We start from the raw sequence: 20733 nt of genomic DNA on the forward strand, positions 1-20733 counted from the left end.
CTTGTGCTCTCTCTCTCTCAAATGAATAAATAAAATCTTAAAAAAAAAAAAAAAAGAGTCACAGGCTCCAACTGAGCCCACCAGGCGCCCCTACTTTCTGTCTCATGAATTGGCACTTCCCATTTCGTCTTTGTTCACCTACACAGGACGGATTATCTAACATATATTTACTTTTTGATTATTTTCCTCAACCCGCACCCTCCCCCCCCTCACGCGGTACACACACACACACACACACACACACACACACACACACACAGTCAGGAACGGAAGGTCCAAGGTGCAGAGTTGATTGTTTTGTTCACTGTTGTATCTCCAGTGCTTGGCACATAGCAGGCTACCAGCGAGGATTTGTTGGAACGAATGAATGAACGAACGACAAGGGGGAGCTACGGGGAAGACAGCAGCGTGGTCCAAATTGAAGGCAGAAGAGCTGACTCTCAATTTCTCCCTTCCTCTCCTCTCCCCGCCCCCCCTCCCCCCGCCCGGAATGCTGAGTGCCCTAGAAGGAGGCGGAAATGAGCGCGTTCAACAGCCCTCCAGCCGGGTGTTTACTTAATTAGGGCTTGTATCTCGAGGCTCGTCTGTGTTTAACGGTCCACTTAATGGCTTCATCTGGTTCGGCGCGGGCTCAGCGGAACCTGCGAGGCGAGGCTAGGCGGAGCCACTGGGTACCATCTGGGGCCTTCGCTGCCGCGATGCGCCCCTGCACGCATAGCTACCCTTCCCTCAGGCACGGAAAGCGACCCCTGCGGGAGACCGAGCCAGCAAGTCCTGGAGCTTAGCGAGCAGCCTCTGGCTTTTCCCGCGCATTGTCCACGCCCAGCGCCCAGCCGCTGGGACCAAAAGCCGGATCACCGAGCTCTCCAGTAATACCAGATGCCAATTGCTTGCTTTTACCATCAGCCGTGAAATTGTAGGGTTACATTTCTTAGGGGAATGTGAGGGTGCTAAGAAGGACAGAAACCACTCACGAGGCGGAGGACAAATGAGCCAGATCCTAAAGCAATAATACCAGGCAACGTTTGGGCAGTTGCTCTGTGCCAGGTACTGAGTTTAGCGTTTTAAATGTATTAATTAATTTAATCCTCGTTTATACGTATTAATTCATTTAATCCTAGTACTTTAGAGGGCAGATGTCATAATAGCCCCATTTAATGTATACAGAACTGAGCCTCAAAGAGGTTATTTCACTTTCCTGAGGCCGTGGTACTAATCATGGTGGAACACGAGTTTGAACGCTGGCGGTATGGTGGCCCCAGAGCCAATGCTCAGCTGGAGAGAGTCCTGCCAGGGTCGCAGCACAAACTGTTTTCCTCTTAGCCACAGGCCTAGTGGTTGGAAAGACAGGCAGGCCACCAGGTTGGCCCTTGAGGGCCAAAGAATCTATAATTACAGACTCCAGTCTCCTCCTCAAACCCCTGAATCTGAGCTGGGGAGGAGGAAGGGGAGGAACGAGGAGATGTCAGCCTGGGTTCTCAGGGCAGCTAGGCAAAGTGGAGAGGCCTCAGGGAACAACGACATTGGGAAAGCTCAACTTGGTGGGGCCGGGGCGTCCAGGGTGGTCTCCGGACAGTTTCTGTGTCTGAGGCCCACTTGTATGTCGTGAAGAGGAAAGCACTTCAGGTCTAAAGTAGAGGGACCAATCCCAGCTCCTCCGCGTTTCTTTCAAGAAGTGGGGAGAGGGGGCGGTGGTAGGAGAGCTGTTTGTGTGGGAGGCTCACTGGAAGGCGGCTTGCTAGTGCACAGTTTTCATTTAGATTATATTCAGTATTTCAGACCAATAAAAACAGCCGCGTTTAAAAAAATGTCTACTTTTTTAAAAAAGTATTTACATTTTACATAAAGTTGAGAAAGTGTCATTTGTATTTAATGGGGGTGGGGGGGTCCCTAATAACCGCCCATCTACCTCGTCCCCTTTGGCGCCACGACAGCCTCCAAACTGGGGCCTTCTCTCCTAGCCTCCATTTGTTGGGCTGTGCAATGGAACTAAGGAGTTTTCCGCAAGTTGCAGCATAATGTGTAACGCGGCCTCTCTGCACCTCACTGCCAGTTTTAAACCTTACTCCTGTGTCCTCAGAGCCAGCTGGCATGGGAGGTGGAGAAGGAGGCAGGGGACAGCCCCCACTGTAGCCGGGTGTGGGGAGGACACACCCGGCCTCCATCAAAGCTTTGTATAATAGAGTGCCTTGGGGGAGTATGAATGGGACGCCTCTTTTCCAGTCGGGTTCAGATGCGTCTCCACATTTATCCCACTTCCCACCGCAAGGCTCAAAAACATTTTTCTTCGAGTGCTGTGGAGACTGAGGAGCGGGGTGGTTTTTTTTTTTTTTTTTTTTCCCTCGAACCCAGAACCTGTGAGATAGAGCCTGGGTCCCTGCTGGGTGCAGCCGCGGAAAAGCCCGTGGCCATTTCGGAATTGCCGCAATAAAACGAATACAAGAGTATACCGTGGGCGTCTCCTCTACGCCGGGCGCGGCCCCACCTGCGAGGGGGCGGGACCTGCGGCGCCGGACCAATCAGCACCCACCTGCTCTCACCTGGTCCCCCTTCCGCTAGCTCCCGCGGGCTGCGGCACTCAAAGGGACCGGGAAAGCTTAGCGTAGCGCTGTCCCGCGGAGGCTCCAGCTTCTTCGTCCTTCGTTCTCCAGCTATGGAGCTCCCTAATGGGCTTCTCGCATTCCTCCTCCTCATCCTCCTCCTTCAGGTACTCCACTGCCTTGCCCTTGCCGGGCCGGGGCGTTCCAGCTGGGCGGATCCGCACGCGGCGGTGGCGTCGAGGACACAGAGTTGCTGGGCTCCTTGGGACCAAGGTGGCCCAGCAAGCCCCGTGAGGAATATCAGGATGGGTATGCAGAACCGGGTACGCCTGTGACCCAGCTTCCCCCTTTTCCCTCAGGCGCAGGTTTGCTGGCTGCTTTGCGTGGCCTCCGAGCCGTGCCGGCCGGGCTTCGGGAAAGCTGAAGTGACGTTGGAAGCGGGAGGCGCGGACCTGGAGTCGGGCCAGGCGCAGAGGAAAGGTAAGACTTTCCCGGAGGGACCCCGGTGGAACCGCGGGCCCGGGGGCCGCACGTGGGCCGCTCCAGTGTGGTCGGCGCGAGGGGTGCCCAGGCCGGGGCAGGGGAATTTCTGGCGCCGCTGGCTCGGTCTGGGGCATGGAGAAGGCGCAGAAAGCATCTCGGGGGCTAGCGTGGGGGTGGATGGCGGACAGAGAAGGATGGAGAGCATAGCGCCCTCTGACCTCCAACTCCTCCTTGCCCCGCTGCGGCGGCTTACCTAGACCGCTTTCGGGGTGCGGGGCGGCTGAGCTCCTCACCCAGCCCGGACGTGGGAAGCTCCCCCACTGGCCCCAGCAAAGGAATGCGTCGTCCACATTCCTCCCCCAACCCCCGCGCAGGTGTGGGGATGAGCCGTGCCCCGGGCAGCCCCCTTCGCCCCTTTCGGGCCCCCTTTGTGTACCGTGCTTTGTGTCTCCGACAGACAGACCGGGTCTGTTTCTCTTCTTCGCGCTCCCCTCCCCCGTCCCCCTTCTTCCCCGGCAGCTGGAATGCACTCTTAACCCTGCCCTTCCCGGAGGGCCTGCGCCCCTGCAGCCTGCGTGGAAACCGGGTCTGGCACACCTGGGCTGGAGCCATCACGCACTGGGACACCCGTGCCCCCCCCCCCATCTTGGGACTGGAATGTTGGGGGAGTGGGGGGTACCAAGCCGGAAGCTGAGGGCGCGGTGGATGGGAGATCAAAGCACATTTTTGATCACCCAATTTACTAGTCCCCCCCCCCCCCAACAAGTTCAAAAACTTGAGAGCAGGCAGTCACTTTGGCGCGGAGAACCAGTGTGTTATGAGACCTGCACAGCTGCGGGCTGATGGGGGCTTCTTTCCCTCCATCCAGAACAGGACAGTGTGTGTGTGTGGGGGGGGGGGTTCTCCACGGATCAAATCCAAGTTCTTAAACAGAGGTGTAACCCGGATCCTTGGGTGGGGATTCCAGAGGATCCCTAACCTGTGAAATTGTTTAAGAACTTGTGTAGATCCCCCTCCACAGTATATGTGGCTTTCAAAACAAGAACCTTTGCCACCTAGCATTTTTCTAATACCTTCATCAGCATACTCCTCACCCCAGGTACAAATTACCAGTTTGAATGTAGAGGTGTTAATGCCTAGGGGATAGAATGGCTTTCCTTTGTTTCTCCAAAAGAGGACTGGGGTCTGGAGTCTGTGGGAGCCTTTTTCCCCCCCTTCTTTCCCCAAACAACCCTGCAGATTGACAAAACAATTAACACCCAGGCTAGGCCAGGCTCCTTAAACTCTTGGCTGTAGGGAGCCAAGCAGAGGCATTAAGAGGCCATGCCTCATAAACTTTAAATTCTTGCACATGGGTTTATTACTGACTGGCTAACAAACTGCAACTCAGCCAACCTGTAAAAATGTTAACTTGGGCAGGGCCCCAAATCCAATTCCGGCTCCCTGAGGAAGCTTTATTGCTAACCAGACCTCTGCCAAATCTGTACTCCTCCCCCTCATTGTCAAGTTCTCCAACTACAATCTCATGGCTTTTGAGTGTTGACTGTGCCTTATCTTTCTTACTGAATCAAGAAATATCAGATTAACTGTCACTTCACTAAGCTAGAGGTTGTGGGGGGGAAGCAGTGATCAGGTTTTTGATTTCATGGTCCGGTTGGCGAGTGTTTCCTGGTGACGTCAGGCATTTCTCTTTTGAGAAAATTCTCCTTTCTTGGATGTCTGGTTTATGGTTGTGAAAATGGTGGGTTTGTGCCAGGAGCACACCTGGGTTATAAAACAAAGGGTGGGTTAATGTGCTTAGCTAACCTTGAGCCTCCGTGCAACACGACTGGTTCTTAGAGTAGTTTTCCTGTGAAATAGGCTGCTGCTTTCTTTTTTAAGTAAAAGCAAGTTTCTGGGTCCAGTTGGTTCCAATAAATTCAGACACCCTAACAAAAAATACTGATATTTCTCTCCTTAGTCCGCAGCTGCTGACCTCTTTCTACCTTCCTGCATCCATCCCAGCTCTCTGTCCTCAGTGCACAGGATGGATCCAGCCTTGTTGAAAGGGTTATCCTGAGGGTACATACAAACTCTCAAGTTTGGCCAAGCAGACAAGTTTTCTTACTGCTAAGGAACAATTGCCCCTGTTGTTCGCCCCTGGGTTATGAATATCACAGGTGTCTATGAAGTTGAGCTCAGAGAAATTATCTGATATAATTAATACCTTGTTTGCATGTGCACTTTACTCTTCAAAGCACTTCCACAACTCTGAGCTTGCTTTGTCCTCCTGACACTCTCTTGAAGCTGGTAAGGTAACTATTAAACAGCTTGAGCTCTTAATCTCCGAGTTGGTACTTCAGAAAGCCTGTAACCCAGCCCTGCTGGAGGTTTCAAAGGTGGAGACACAGAAACAGCTTAATGGATGCAGTTTGCTAGGCTGAACCTCTCAGGAGCTTCCTTCAGGGTCACAAACATGACTTTTACCTTTAGGGTTAGTCCCGGGACCGATACTTCACAGGATGCCCAGAAGGTATTTGCATGAATCATGACAATCTTGTGAAGGTCTGCCTGTTTTACACATGAAACCTGTGTGGTTGTGGCTTCACCAGAAGCATTATTACAGTGACCAGCTGGGACTTGAATGGAAGTTTGTGACTCCTAAGTTCCGTGGCATTTTTTACTACCAAAAGTGGGAGGTGGAGGAAGGGGAGTGGAGTGTGGAGCGCCAGATCCCACAGACACCCATAACAACCCCTGTCCTAAGAGCAATTAGTCATTTGTTCATTCTTATCATAAGGTTTTCCAGAAACATTCCTGTAGGGAAACTGGCTTAGCTACAGTCTCTTGGTGTCCTAGTGATGGGGCTTGGGTCAAGTGACGCTGGGCTTGCCTCAGCCAAGGGCAAGAGGTTAATCTGGAGGGAGGCAGAGCTGGAATGTTCCCCCACACACCCCCCAACCCCACAGTTTGGGGGGCTATCTTCCAGTGTGGTCTGGAAGCAAAGACAGAGAAGAGGTGGGAGGAAGGAATTTGCATGGTATTAGTATAGTGATAAGAAGTGATTGACCTAACATCGTCATACATCCTTAATGGTGGGCAGTTGAGAGAGGCAGCCTCATTACAGTAAAAGAAATCCAGTACTTCATTGTGGCCCTTTAGCAGGTTCAACTCACCCTTAGTCAGTGTTGGAGTAAGATTAAAGCTAACCCACATTAGCTTTGGTAGGAAACTTAAAAGTTCGGTAATGAATCTGACTGAGCATGAATTAATTTCAAGATGATTTTGCCTATTTCAGCTTGTGTAAATATTGCCTTTGTTTTGGAGCCTCCATTCTGAGCCATGCCCTCTGTTGATATTTTATTCTTTCAGTAAACGTATATTTAGCATCTGCATGTGTCAGGCAATGTTCTAGAACTGCAGCTAAAGCAATGGACAAAACCAAGTTCCTGCCCTTGCGGAGCTTATAGTCTAATATTTTTTATGGTTATGATCACCTTGCGAAGCAGGTGGTGGTAACTCCTTTGCTGTAAAATGGGGTAAGCAGCTTGGTGTGAGGTCACTGGGGCAGTCAGCAGTGAGGCCAGGATTTTACTTTATTTTTCTTAATTTTAATTATTTTTTAAAGTAATCTCTACACCCAAAATGGGGCTTGAACTTGACCTCAAGATCAAGAGTCACATGCTCTACTGACTGAGCCTCCAGGTTACCCCAAGGCCAGGATTTTAAATCCAGGGGGATTCCCCAGTGCCCAGTAAATCTGCTTCGGTAATGAATATTTGGGAACTGGGGTTTTGAGCATGGCTGGCTGCCTTCCTGGCTCAGCAGCGGACTAGGGTTGGTTGCTTAAGCCTTTTGCACATCACCGTTAGCTTGCGCCTAGGGAGCAGGTCCCAAACCTCTAGTCTCCCCACCTCCTCACATGGCACTCTGTTCCTAGGTTACCCATTGCAGGGTGCCCTCACCTCCCTGCTGCGGGTAAGGAAGGCATTGCTTACGATGAGCAGTGAGTTTCTAGGGCTGGAAACTACAGCTCTGCACAGCATGTGGAGGATGGTAGAGGAGAAGGAAGGAGAGGAGGGCCTCCCCTGCCCAAATCAGTTGAGGCTTTAGTTCTGAGGCTGAACTTTTCCATTCAGAGAACCACTGTTACTGAAGAATAACATGTGGAGGAAAGTGCCCAAATGATAAGTGTACAGCTCAATGGTTGTCACAGATTTGAAACACCCGTGTCCCTGTACCAGATCAAGAAACAGCATTACCAGGGCACCTACTTGGCTTAGTCGGTTAAGCATCCAACTCTTGATCTCAGTTCAGGTCTTGATCTCAGGGTCATGAGTTCAAGCCCCACATTGGGCTCCACGCTGGGTGTGGAGCCTACTTAAAAAAAGAAACAGCATTACCAGCACCTCAGATGCCCCTTCCTTCCCAATTCTTTATCCTCCCCACCAAGAAAAGCACTATCTGGACTTCTAATACCATAGATTAATTTGGCCACGTTTGAATTTTATGTAAAAGAATCATTTATCCTCTTGGGTCACTGTACCTTGTGAGATTCTTCCGTATTTCTGGAGGTACTTGTAGGTGACTATCAGTGTCATATAGCATTCCATTATGTGATGATTGACGCTTCTCTTGTTGATAGGTGTTTGAGGAGTTTCAGGTTTTTGGCTATTATGACTAGTGCTGCTGTGAACATTATCATTCCGGTCTTTCGATGTGATGTCTTGGTGTATACTCTCTGTTAGGTACATACCTAGGAGCATAATTGCTGGGTTAACTGAGGATTACCTGAGGATCTCAGTACTGTGGCTGTGTACTGAGAAGTCAGCTTTTCTTGGTCTTGAAGTAGCCGAGTCTCGTCTAGATTCTGCCATCCCACTCCTCCAACAGTGTCCTCACCAGACCCATCCCTTCTGGATTCTTGATTTTTCACTTGGCCCTATCCTAAGAGACAGCAATTCTTTATTTTGTCTTTGGTCATATCCTTTGTGTTGGGGGAGAAATCCTTCCCTTTAATTGTCCTTAAGCCAATGCTTGTTATTGTCCCCCAAAATAGAAAGGGAACCTAGAAATGGTCCTGAATTTCTTAGGTGAGGTCTTCTTCCCGGGCGATTTTTATCCTGGACAGTGTATGAGTGGGAAGGAGCCTCCTCAAGTGAACAGGGTGGTCGAGTGCAGCTCCTCCCTCATTACAGAGGCAATGAGGTGTCTGAGACCTAAGGACAAGTTGACTGGTCATTCAGCCAACAAATGTGAGTACCTACTGGGTGTTAGATGTTCAGAGATGACAAAGACTCATGGCTCATTAATGTCTGTGAACTCCCCAGTTAGAGGAGGAAGCAGATCCAGCCACCAGGCCATTTTAATGACGAATCTGACATTCAACAGATATTTCCTGAGCACCTACCAAGTGCTGGATACTATTGTTCTAAGTGCTGCAGTTATGTTAGTGAGCAAAACATGCCCAAAACCCAGGCTGCATGGGCCATTCACCTGCTGGTGGAGGAAGACAGACAAAATAAGTTTATATATATATATATGTATAAATAAATAGTATATATATAATACAGTATATGTTACATATATACTATGTGGTATATATACAGTATATTATGTTTTATATGTAAAATATATAACATGTTGTATATACATATGATGGAGCAGGAGGTAGGGAAGAAAAAATATGGAGGCACATAGGAAGAGCTGCTGACATGTTCTCAGGGGGACCTGAAGGAAGTGGTGTCCAAGCTGAAGTGTGGGGAAGAATTATGCAGGGGAGTTGGGGCAGGAGAAGTAGCAGGGAGTGTTCCTGACAAGGGAACAGTATGGGGGCTGGACCATGGAGTGTAAGGTGGGAAGAGGCAAAAGGAGAAGTAGGCAGGGTCCAGTCCAGCTTGGAATTTGTCCCACCTCATCAGACAGGCAGTCAGGTGTTTGGGAAGGACAGGTGTGGCTGAAGTCCCAATTATGCCCTGCTGGAGGCCAGCGTCTCTGAAGGCTCCTCTGGAACCAGGACCCTTGGCCTCACCTCCAGCATCCCTTCTTGCCTCCCCTTCCCAGGTTTCCCCAGACCCAAGGATGTTGTCTCAGTCAAATTTTCCCCCTCATTTCATTTAGTTACTTGTCATTGCCAGGCTGCAGGGCTACCCATCAAGGAAGGGCTTCCGAACAAAACAACAAAAAAGCGACCTAAATACCATTTACTGAGAGCTTACTGAGTGCTAGAGACTACACTATATACTTTATGTAATAAGCCCTTTTAATCCTCCTAAAAGTTCCCCCATTGGGGGTGGGGGGAGGGGAGGCACTGAATTGGTTTCATTTAACTGGATAGGAAACCTAGGCTTGTAACTTTGTAACCTATCCAAGATCACCCAGCTAGTAAATTGTGGAGTTAGGATTTGAACCCAGATTGGTCTCCCTTAGTGTGAGATACTAACCACACTCCTAAGTGTGCGAGAGGGGAAGAGGTTGTGAGCCCTTCTGGCCACAGCCAAGCTAGAGGAAGATTGGAAATAGTTAACTTCTGACCCAAGGGCTTTGAATTCCTGTTCCCTGCACAGGCCTCTGTTAATCACCAGGAGTTGGGGGGAGGGGGCATTTCTATCCAGGACCCCTGGCCTCCTCTTTAGGATGTGGGGGGATAGGGCTGGTTCAGATACCAGGCCTGATAGCACTCTCACGGATAGTTCTCAGCAGAGAATCTGCATCTGGCTGGTTATCTTCTACCTCTCCTTGTCCCCCTCTCCCCCCCCCCCCCCGCCCCACTACTGCCCTCAAGGATTCCTCCCACCTTGTTCTGAGGGGAGGAGCTTGATACACTCTGCCTGTCTCCCCTTGCCCCAGCCAAATCTGGGCATCCTTCCGGTTCTGGGTCACTAGAGCATCTATGGTCTGCAAATTCCTCAAGCTGACAGAATCCCCTCCTGGCTGTGGTAGCCGTGATCCTGCTGAACTTCCTGGGTGCTGGGATGCTTCTGCTCTCTCCGCAAACCAAAATGCCTTATCAGAGCAGACAGACACCTTACTTTTTCCCCATTCCCCATTTTTGAACTCATAACTCTCTTTTGCTGTCTGACATCTGAGGAGAAGGCCTCAGAGTCAGGGCCCCACAGCCAGGAGGTGGGAGAGTTGGTGGCTTCTTCCCCTTCATGAGAGCCTCCGAGGCTACACAGAACCCCAGGGAGGGGAGATCTGTTCTCCACCGGACCCCAAGGCATCTCAAGGGCTGGATGGGGAGATGGGGCCAAGGAGCCACAATCCCAGGCTTTCCTTTTCCCTTTCAGTCTCAGGGCCCCGCATTTTTGTTTAAGAGCGTGTAAGATGAGTTCAGTGTTACAGCTCTCTTACCAAGAACCCTTAAACCTGTGTTGGAGGCGAGAAGTAGGTTGATTTGGCCCACCATTCTGACCTCAGGGTCTCACATCAGCTTTAGAAGTCTTTGTTCCCCTGGAATTCACTGTGTACAGGAGTGCATATGTATTTTTCTGAGAAGATTCTTCCCCCTAATTTGGGAAACCTAGCATATTCCTCACTGTCTTCCCAAACTCTGCCAGCTCAAGTGCATTCAGTTCTTCAGTCTTGTCAAATGTGGGTAGAGGCCTGATGGTGGACATCTGGGCAGGGGAAGATAGGGTTCTCAGCATTGAGGCTCCAACTGTCCTGTGTGTGAGAAGTGCCTTCATGTCCCTGGAGCTACAAGGAGGTGGACTACTGTTTGGTTACTAACAGGGCAGGACTGGAGCGTTCTGCTCCTCTGCTGGGCGTCTTGCTTAAGACTGGCTGCCTTCTCACAACAAGTCCCATCTTGTCGTAGCTTCAGGCAGAGAGAAAAGATAGCTACTTGTGGTCTCCTCATACACAAGCCAGAACAAGATGCCAGGCCCACACCCTGCCCTCTCCTTGTGGAGTCTGCCTCAGCTGGGCCTTCCCACCAGGGCTGCTTGACCTGCAATTTTCTTGTCTTTTATGGTCTTTTTCCGCTTCCAAAATGCTTCTGCATTCCCCAGCGGCGACTCAACCACACTCCAACTGGTTTACCGGTCTTTAGACACTGAATCAGTAGTTTGCAAGCTGGCTAAGTATCGGAATTGCCTAGGGGGCTTTTTGTTTTCATCACATCCCCCTCCATATGTACTATTGATATTGTTTATGTAGGGTTGGGCTGGTTGGTTGGAATTTTACATTAATCCATGGATATATGTTCACTGTAAAGACCATGTTTTTCAATAAAATATGTAACAGTATGTGACAGGTACAGCTCGTAGTATTTTATATGTATTAGCATGTTTAATCACCATAACACCCCTTGGAGTAGGTAGTATTATTATCCCCATTTTACAGATGAGGAAACTGAGACCAGAGAGGTTAAGTAACTTGCCCAAGATCACACAACTGATAAACAGCAGAGCTTGGATTCAAATGTAAGCAGCCCAAGCTTTAACCAATGAACTCCACTGCCTCTCAATAGAAGCAGATCAGAAGTAAACACGGGAAAGTTCTTCTCTTCCTCAGTTCTCCTGCCCAAAGATAAGCACATCCAGTGGTTTAATGTCAATCCTTGTGGACCTTTTTCTTTACAAGAAACTTATGTGTGCATTCAGGGATTTTTTTAAACAAGAATTGGACTATGTCAAGCATATAAACTTTGTAACTTGCTTTTTTAACTTACTGAATCACAGGCCTCTTTCTCCATATTGTTAAATCTACATCTATCTTGTTTTTAACAGCTCCGTAGTCTTCTATGTGGTGGATATATCATGATTTATTTAGCTAAACCCTTGTTTTTATCTTTTACAGATGTGGAAGTAAGGAGGAGTTAACATAAAAAATTGTAAAGTGTTTGGATTTTCAGAAACCTAACTATCAGTAATCACCTTATTAGGAAAAACTGCTGTAGAAGGATGATCACGTGAATTGTTCATCTTAACCCCATTCACATAAATTAAGCTTTTCTGTTCAAATAATACCTTTAAGACGACAGGCTTTGCAGTAAACTTATTAAGGTTACTACGTCATTTAAAAACCATTACTTTTGGGGCGCCTGGGTGGCTCAGTCGGATAAACGCCAGACTCTTGGTTTCAGCTCATGTCATGATCTCAGGGTCGTGAGTACAAGCCCCACATGGACTCCAGGCTCAGTGGGGAATCTGTTTCTCACCTCTTCCTCTCCCTCAAATAAATAAATAAATAAATCTTAAAAATAATAAAAACCCATTAGTTTTCACACTAACCATTGTTTGGTGACAATTATCTAAATGTTTCAGAAGTATTTGAAGTCATCAAAACTTTACAAAATATAAGCTGCTTACCTCAGAAGTAAACTGTAAAATCTCAGCACTTGCATTATTTTCCTTGAGTGTTGAGAGTTTGAAAATGTGATGTTCACTGAAAGCAAAAATGAAAATTTTCTAATTTTTCTTTAGATGTCAAAATCTAGTTAGCAAGCATTTTGCTGAAGAAAAGTTGATTTCCATTCTTTCTTTCTTTTTTTTTTTTTAAGATTTTATTTATTTGTCAGAGAGAGATGGAGACTCAGCACAAGCAGGGGGGAGCAGCAGGCAGAGGGGGAAGCAGGCTCCTTACTGAGCAAGGAGCCTGATGTGGGGCTCCATCCCAGAACCCTGGGATTATGACCTGAGCCGAAGGCAGGCACTTAACTGACTGAGCCACCCAGGCATCCTGGTTTCCATTCTTAAAGAGGATATTCATTTATGATCTTATTTTCTCCCCCAAGAGGTGCTTATGGGCTTTTTCTTAAACCCAAAGATTGCTGTAATAAACAGTCTTGTAGAAGGCAGTTGCATGATTTAAAAGATGCATTCTTGAAAACCTCAAATAATTCATAACTCCCATGATTGAAGACTTACGTTCTCATGTGACTGTATGTGAAGTGTATGTGTGTTAGGGGAGTGCCTACAATTCACTAGTATCTCCAGTTGTGAAATTATGTGACTTTACACTATTTAATTTGGGAGGTTTGCATTTCTTCAAACTTTGCATATAAAATGTGACTTGAATATTTATGGCACCATTTCAAATTTCTATAATTGAAATTTGCATAAAATGTGTTATAGTGTGTAGAGTGCCTGAGCTGGAGTTCCACAATGCCTGGGTTAAATCTGTCTATTTAACAGTTGTGGAAACTTGGGTAAGTTGCTTAACCTCAATGCCTCAGTTTCCTTATCTGTAAAATAGGGATAATTATGGGGATCTGATAAGGCTTTGGTATGGATTTAATGAATTAGTATATGAAAAAGCATTTAGTAAATAAATGTTTAGGTGTTAGCGGTGGTGAAGTAGCAGTATTGTTATAACTGTAATAGTTTGTATACATATTTCCTTAGAATGCATTCCTAGAAGCAAAATTGGTGGGTCAAAGGACTTTCATAGTTCACTCAACATTATCGAACACCTACTTTGTATCAGGCACTGAGCTAAGTGTTGAGATACAGTGATAAGCAAATTCCAACGTAGTCTTTGCCTTTGGGCATTATTGAGAGTAATAAGGAAGATAGACAATTAGATAATAACAAGTAAACATATAATTACAGTTGTAATAAATTATGTGGCAGAAAGTTACATAGAGCTTCCCTGAGAAAGTAACTTGCTTTGGGATGTGAAAGATGTTAGGAGTTAACTGGGTAGACTGGAGCGGGAGTGTAGAGACACACTGTTGTGGACGGGGGAGCAGCATGTGTAAAGGGGTTATGCTGCATTTAAGAAGAGCACTAATGTGGCTAGACAGCAGAGACAGGGAATTGAGCATATTAAAGATTTTTTTTTTTAATCCTCAGAACAATGGCACACCATTGATGAGTTTCCAACAAGAAAGTGATCTTATTTCATTTTTTCAAATGTATGATCTGTTGTGTTTTAAAAGATCCTTTTTTTTAAATGGAGATTTTTGCACTCATTGAAGCTAAATATGATGCGGTATGTACTAAAGCAATGTGGGTAGAGATGAAGAGGCATGAATCTTGATCATTGACCGGGAAGGGGAGTCTGAAGGAAAAATGGTCATCGAAGACGATGATGCTAGTTAACCGTATGCCAGGCACTGTGCAAAGTATTAATTGAGTTAGATATTAACATCATTCCATTTTATAGGTGAGAAAACAAACTTGCCCAAAGGTGGTGATGGAGCCAAAATTAGAGTCCAGGTACTCTAGACCCAGACTCTGAGCTGCTTCTGGGACCCAGATTTTGGGTTTGAGTAGCTGAGTACATGATATGTCATCCTCTGAGAGACATGAAAAAGGGCCATATTTGGGCTAAGAGTTAAAGATCATGGATTTGCTTTTTGACATCCTGATTTCAAGATAACCTTTAAAACATCCAGGGGGAGGGGTGCCTGGGTGGCTCAGTTGGTTAAGCATCTGCCTTTGGCTCAGGTCATGATCCCAGGGTCCTGGGATTGAGCCCCACGTTGGGCTCCCTGCTCCATGGGGAGCCTGCTTCTCCCTCTCCCGCTCCCCCGCTTCTCCTTCTCCCTCTGCCTGCCACTTCCCCTACTGTGCACGCTCATTTGCACTGTGTCTCTCTGTCAAATAAATCTTTAAAAAAAAAAAAAAATCCAGGGGGAAATACTGCATAAACAGATAAAGAAGTTCTCCAGGTGAATCACTGAGCTATGTTTGGGAAACAATGCTTTTACCCACCAGACCCTTAATTGCTATCCCAGATATCCCAGGGTGATCACTAAGATCTCTGTTCTGGTATGGTCCTGGAATCCGTAAGCCAGGCAGCATACCTCATGCTGAACTTTGAGTCAGCCCTATTCCAAACTCCCAGGGTGCTGTGGAGTACTGCCCAGCTTGGGTTTTTCTCTGAGGATTATAAGGGAGGACCTGCTCCCAAGGGTAAGGAGGAACCTGAGTAGTAATGCAGCTCTTTGAAAAGAGTTTTCAACAGAGAAGCAGAAAGAAATTCCCCAGAAAGAATTGCTTTCTCCTCAATAACATGGGGTTACATAACTTTACTAGTGGTGGTGGTGGGGGAATCATAACATCTAATTCTGATAGCAAATCAAATATATAATTTACAGAAAAACCAGAAGATAAGCAAAATGGAAGCCCACCATCCATAAAGGACCTCTGTTGTTTCAAATGAACATTTTCAGTAGATCTGCCAGGGCCATTTCCCTCACCAAGTGTTCACTGATGTCTAATCTGAGGGGGAGGGCCGGAGTTCCAGGGCTTCACTGCCCTCCCGCTCGCCTTCCAGTCCTGCTCCCCTAACAATCCAGCTTCATCTTCTACCTCGGTGGGTAGAAGGGCTCCATGCTGAGGGCCTCTAAAGCCTGGTGGGCCCCCTCTGCTGGAAGATCCAGGTCCAGAGTTGAGCGGTGCTTTGAGGGGGGCCATCTGGCAGGAATAGCGACACTCTGCCAGGGTCATGCTGTCGCCCAGGAGCTGCTTGTCTGTGTAAAGCCACTGCTGCACCGGCGGCCGCTTGAGAATGCCCTCCACCAAGCGTTCCACCATAGTGCTTGACTCCTCAGCGGGGCTGAAGATGGTGACCTTGTGTTGATGAATCATCACGATCACCTCCATGGCAGTGAGTTCACTAGCTCCACTCTCAGCTTTTGGAAAACAGAGTCTGGGTCCTCTGAGGACCGCTGTGGAGCCGCCTCAAGCGCCTTATCTCCCGGCAAGGCACCAACTGCCTGCGGGGTTATTGAACCCCTTGGCTTCCCAGCATGTCTTGTGGACTCCGCATGCCCCAGCCCACCCCTCCCCCTAGCCCAGCATCCTTCGCGCCCACTCCCTCATCCAGCTGAGTGCCTTAGCCTAGGTCTTGCTCACTGTCCACCATCTTGGGTTTCCTTTTCTTCTGGGATCATTGGTGCTAGGGAAAGCTAGGGCACCTTCCTGGTGCCAAGGCTTAGCCCTATTCCCTTTCTGTCTTTGTCTTTTCAAACTCCCTCCCCCTGCACCTTTCCAAGTATAAAAATATTAATATTTTATATCTATAAATGACTATTTTGTGGGTCGCCTGGCTGGCTCAGTCAGAAGAGCATGGAACTCTTGATCTTGGGGTTGTGAGTTCAGCCGCTTGTTGGGAATTAAAGATTACTAAAAATAAATAAACTTTTATAAATAAATAAATGGCTGTTTTGTGACCTGGCTTTTTTTTCCTCCTCAGCAGAGCAGGGTTTTTCCTTGATAGGTTCTCTTTTTCTTTTTCTTCTTTTTTTAAAAGTATTTATTTATTCATTTAAGTGATCTCTACACACAACGTGGAGCTCCGACTCAGGACCCTGAGATCAAGAGTTGCATGCTGTTTGACTGAGCCAGCCAGGCGCCCCTATAGGTTTTCCTTTATGATATTTAATGCTGTAGATGAGACATTGAGTGACAGTAGCACACATAACTATTCTGTTGAAAGTTAAGTTGTTGTGACTGACTTTTTTTTTTTTTTTAAGTTTCAGCAACAGTTATGAATATCTTTCCGGTTATGGTTTTGTCCTGTCTGGGATGATTTTCTGACACAACTCCTGGGTCAAAGGGCTTGTTTAAGGCTTCTTGTCAGGAAGGTGCCAATTTACACTCTCTCACCCCCTAACAGTTTATAGCAGCACCAACACTCGTTCTTTTAATTGGTATTTTAGTGAACTATTTTCCTAAGTGTAGCTTTACTCAGGAAAATGCCAGAATCTTCTTTTAAGGCGGTTCTGTATACTTATCCCATGCAACTTGTTATCCCAGCCCCTTAACAGAAGGCAGTGATACTTATGAGCACACATTTGTTTGCTTTGTGAGCTAGATGTATCCCTAAGCCAGAATGCAGACTTGATTATCTCTCTTCCATCCCCCACAAGCTTCCTTTTGGCTACAGTACTTTAAAACTGATAATACTCTTCCCTTCTAGTTTAAATGCCCAAAGATCAGCAGGCCAGTTGGCCAAGATTGATCACTTGAAGAACATTTTATTCCCAGAGAGATGGGTAGTTTTATTTTGTCAGAACATCCAGTAAAGTTGGACATTGAGACTTTATAGCACCTCCATGTCGTGGCTGAGAAGACAAGATCCTGACCTTCAAGGGTGTTCCCTTGGCGGTGGGGAGGCGTCTAGGCAATTCCAACCTTAAAAGCAGGACTGGAATGTGTTCTCAGCCCAGTGTCCGTCAGTTCTTATAAGTCTACTTAAAAAGCTTTCTTTTTTTCAACAGCTCTCGTACCCCGGGGACTTGACTCTTCTCACCCAACTTTTATAGTGGTGCCAGTTCAGGATCTAAGGCCAGGCTTGGCAGGATGGTCTTTAGAGAGGAGCTTTGAGCACAGTCCAGGGACCCCTGGTTCCATTGGATGTCTTTTTATGTAGTGCAGATACACAGAGCTCTGATTATTATTTCTCTAGAAGCAGTCTCAAGTTACTAACTCCCTTCCCCAACAATATTCTAGGAATTGTGTACTTAGGCTCAATGCTGAAAGCTATCAATTTATATTAAAATACTTAACTCTCCATCAGCTTCATTGGCTTTGTGATTCAGAATTTCTTGAGTCTAGGGTGGTTAAATGATTTTAAGGTCCCAGGTGGATGCGGAAGAACTCTGTTTAGGTGTCATTTCCAGTCTTAAGGTCTGAACTATTGCCCCATGTGCTCATCAGTGCTCACCAACTTGCCCTCGGAAAAAGTTTGACACAAGCCCATTCATGCTCTCATGTCTTGGCCAAGATGTGTGGCCTTGTGGAGCTAGGCTACAGTCAGGAATGGGCTTACTTCACTAGCTGTTAGAAGGTGGGGTAGAAGGGGATGAGTGATGATGAGACCTGGTTTCAGATCAATTTCATTTTGAAACCAGTAATCCAAGCCAGTGGTGCCAGGAAACATCTAGGAGGAAGTTGTAATGATCTGCCCCAGGGCTTACCATTTGCCAGCCTCTCTATGACTCATGGCTTACAGAAAAAACTGCTCATGTTCCTACATGTGCCTCAGCAAGTTTCCCTGGGCAGTTTTGCTTGTCTGTAAGGTGGCCATCCTCTGCCTCCCCCCGTAAACCATAGAGCACCCCTACCAAACAGTCCTCTCCTAATGCAGACGGAGCCAGCTCCCGATCAGGCTCTTCGGTCCTATGTATCTCCTTGCTTTGGTGCTTCATCCCTCAGGTAAAGCATTTGGCTGTCTCTGACCCCTTGCCCACTTTGAGAGATGGTTTCTCTTTGGTGTAGGGAGAGGCCCAGAGTTAGGATCAGAAACCTAAATTAGTTGTGAGTAGTTGTGAGGTGCTTTTTATTGAGGGCTTGCTGTGAGCTAGAAATAGTACTCAGAGCATATAAACATTATCTTATTTAACGCTCCAAATAATCTTGAGAGTTAAGTAGTAATATTTCCATTTTCAGATGAGGAAACAGCTTCCATATGCGCCCACAATATGGATTTGAGCCCAGGTCTTTGAGACTGTAAATCCCATGCTCTTCGTCATTTACCTGCCTTTAGGATTTGAAATCTGGTCCTACTGCTTCCTACTTATGCGGCCTTGTATACTGGACTTACCTCTCTGCAGCTGCTTCCTGAGGCACTGTAGTTCCAGGCAGCCTCTTGTTTTCTGAGTTGTCATAATGGGGGCAGTAATATTCACCTTGCAGGTTATTTTCTAAGGAATGGGATAGGAAAACACTTAGCTAGGTGTCTCAGGCAGAGTGGGTTGAGGCTTGTTCCTGCCTGCCTGACTCATGCCCCTGGGTTGTGCTCTGTATCCACTGACTGCAGGTTAAGGCTGATGGGGCCAGGCCCTCTGATGCAATGAGAACACGCAGCCTAAGTGGGAGGCACGTACACTTGGAGTGCATGTCTGTTGACTTCTCCTTGATTGTTGGCACTGTCCTCTCTAACAATAGGTGGATAGCCAACTATAAATATTTGGAACCATAGGATAATGGAAATGTGCCAGCAACAGGACACTGAAGTGTCCTGTGCATTTTGCGGGGTGGGGCAGATTTCGTAGAAAACAGGGAGAGGGTTTCTGGGTTCCTGGAAACTTTCAGAGTTTGGGGGATTAAGGCTTCTGATAGGGGGCGCGACAATCCATTAGCCTCTAAATGGATAACCTGATAGGAGAGGATGGAGACCTCATAGTGTTTTGTTAGGGGAAACAGCTAACAGACTTATCTGGCCACCCAACCCTCTGCTAGCTGAAGACCTTCCCTTAGGAAGAAGGCTGTTTTGAGAATGGGAAATGGGACTGTTAATTTTTTTTAAAGATTGATTGATTGATTGATTGATTGATTTCAGAGAGAGAGCGCACAAGTGGGAGGGGCAGAGGGACAGGGAAAGAGACTCTCAAGCAGACTCGGTGTGGAGCGTGGAGCCCCATACAGGGCTTGATTGCATAACCCTGAGATCACCACCTGAGCTGAAACCAAGAGCCAGACACTTAACCGACTGCGCCACCCGGGTGCCCCGGGACTGTTAATTTTTTATCAGTATTTGAATAGCTAATGCATTCATGCAGGTCAGAATTTAGAAGTGTAGTCAGTAAAAAAAAAAAAAAACAAACAAAAATCTCATCCCTGTTCCCTACCTGCTGGTTTTTCCACCTGTAAGCCCAGCTTTTTTGGGTCACCTTCCAGAGGATTTTTCAAACACAATTAAAAATACAAATGTTAGCATATTAATATAGACCATGTTGATCTTTATCTCTTCTTTAAATTAATTGTATGTCTTAGAAATCTTTCCATATCAATACGTAGGAGCTTCCTCATCATGATTAGCTTTTTTGTGTTTGTGTGGCTGCGTAGTGTTCTTTTGTATAGATGGTGTCATAATACAAAGTTCATCTCTTATTGATGGACATTGGGATTGTCTGGGGTTTTGCTATTACAATCAATGCATCATTGAATAGTTTAGTAGAAAGGTGATTTTGGACAGGAGGCAATATCCTGTACAAATTTAAAGGTACTTGAGAGGGGCGCCTGTGTGGCTCAGTTGGTTAAGCGTCTGCCTCGGCTTGGGTCATAATCCTAGGGTCCTGGGATCGAGCCCCGTACAGGGCTCCCTGCTTGGTGGAGAGGCTGCTTCTCCCTCTCCCCACCCCCTATTCATGCTTTCTCTCTCAAATAAATAAATAATCCTTAAAAATAAAGTAAAGGTACTTGAGGATAGACGCTTGTTCCCTGATGCATCATCCCTGGTTTCTAGAAGAATGTTGGGCACTTAGGAAGCACTCAGCTAGCTCTTGAATCAACCGCTACGTTGAGGAAACTGGCTTTACAATCTGAATACCCTGGGTTCTATCTCCATTTTCCGTTCACTAGCTGTGTGACCTTGGGCTATCCTCACCTCTGAACCTTAGCTTCCTGGTGTGTTATAAGAGTCTGCGTAAGCTTCTGGGGTTCACAGATTTGTGGTTTGGGGTTTTATCTTAATTGATGTTCAAGATGGCTCTGTGAAGGGGCACCTGGGTAGCGCAGTCGTTAAGTGTCTGCCTTCGGCTCAGGGCGTGATCCTGGCGTTCCGGGATCGAGTCCCACATCAGGCTCCTCCGCTGGGAGCCTGCTTCTTCCTCTCCTACTCCCCCTGCTTGTGTTCCCTCTCTCGCTGGCTGTCTCTCTCTGTCACATAAATAAATAAAATCTTTAAAAAAAAAATGGCTTTGTGAAGTCTAATTTCCACCTTCCAAATGAAAAAACCTAAATTCGTAATAAGTTGGTTCAATTTCTGCCTCAGCATATTGTTGTTCCCAACTAATGGCATTGAGGGACCTTTGTATGCATCCTTAACACAC

The 20733-nt window shown here is 47.0% G+C and overlaps 1 protein-coding gene across 1 annotated transcript in view; it reads left to right on the forward strand.

The window, feature by feature from the left end:
* The first annotated feature begins 2556 nt into the window (after window positions 1-2556).
* The window catches only part of CDH3 (cadherin 3), a 43074-nt gene continuing 24897 nt past the window's right edge, over window positions 2557-20733 (forward strand). The window contains exons 1-2 of the mRNA XM_045814946.2: window positions 2557-2707; window positions 2900-3020. Coding sequence (XP_045670902.1) covers window positions 2654-2707; window positions 2900-3020 — 175 coding nt within the window. The 5' untranslated portion in view covers window positions 2557-2653. The remainder of the gene's footprint in view (window positions 2708-2899; window positions 3021-20733) is intronic.

This window comes from Ursus americanus, chromosome 21 (genome assembly GCF_024610735.1).
Source record: "Ursus americanus isolate L20-20 chromosome 21, mUrsAme1.1.p, whole genome shotgun sequence".
Lineage (NCBI taxonomy): Eukaryota > Metazoa > Chordata > Mammalia > Carnivora > Ursidae > Ursus > Ursus americanus.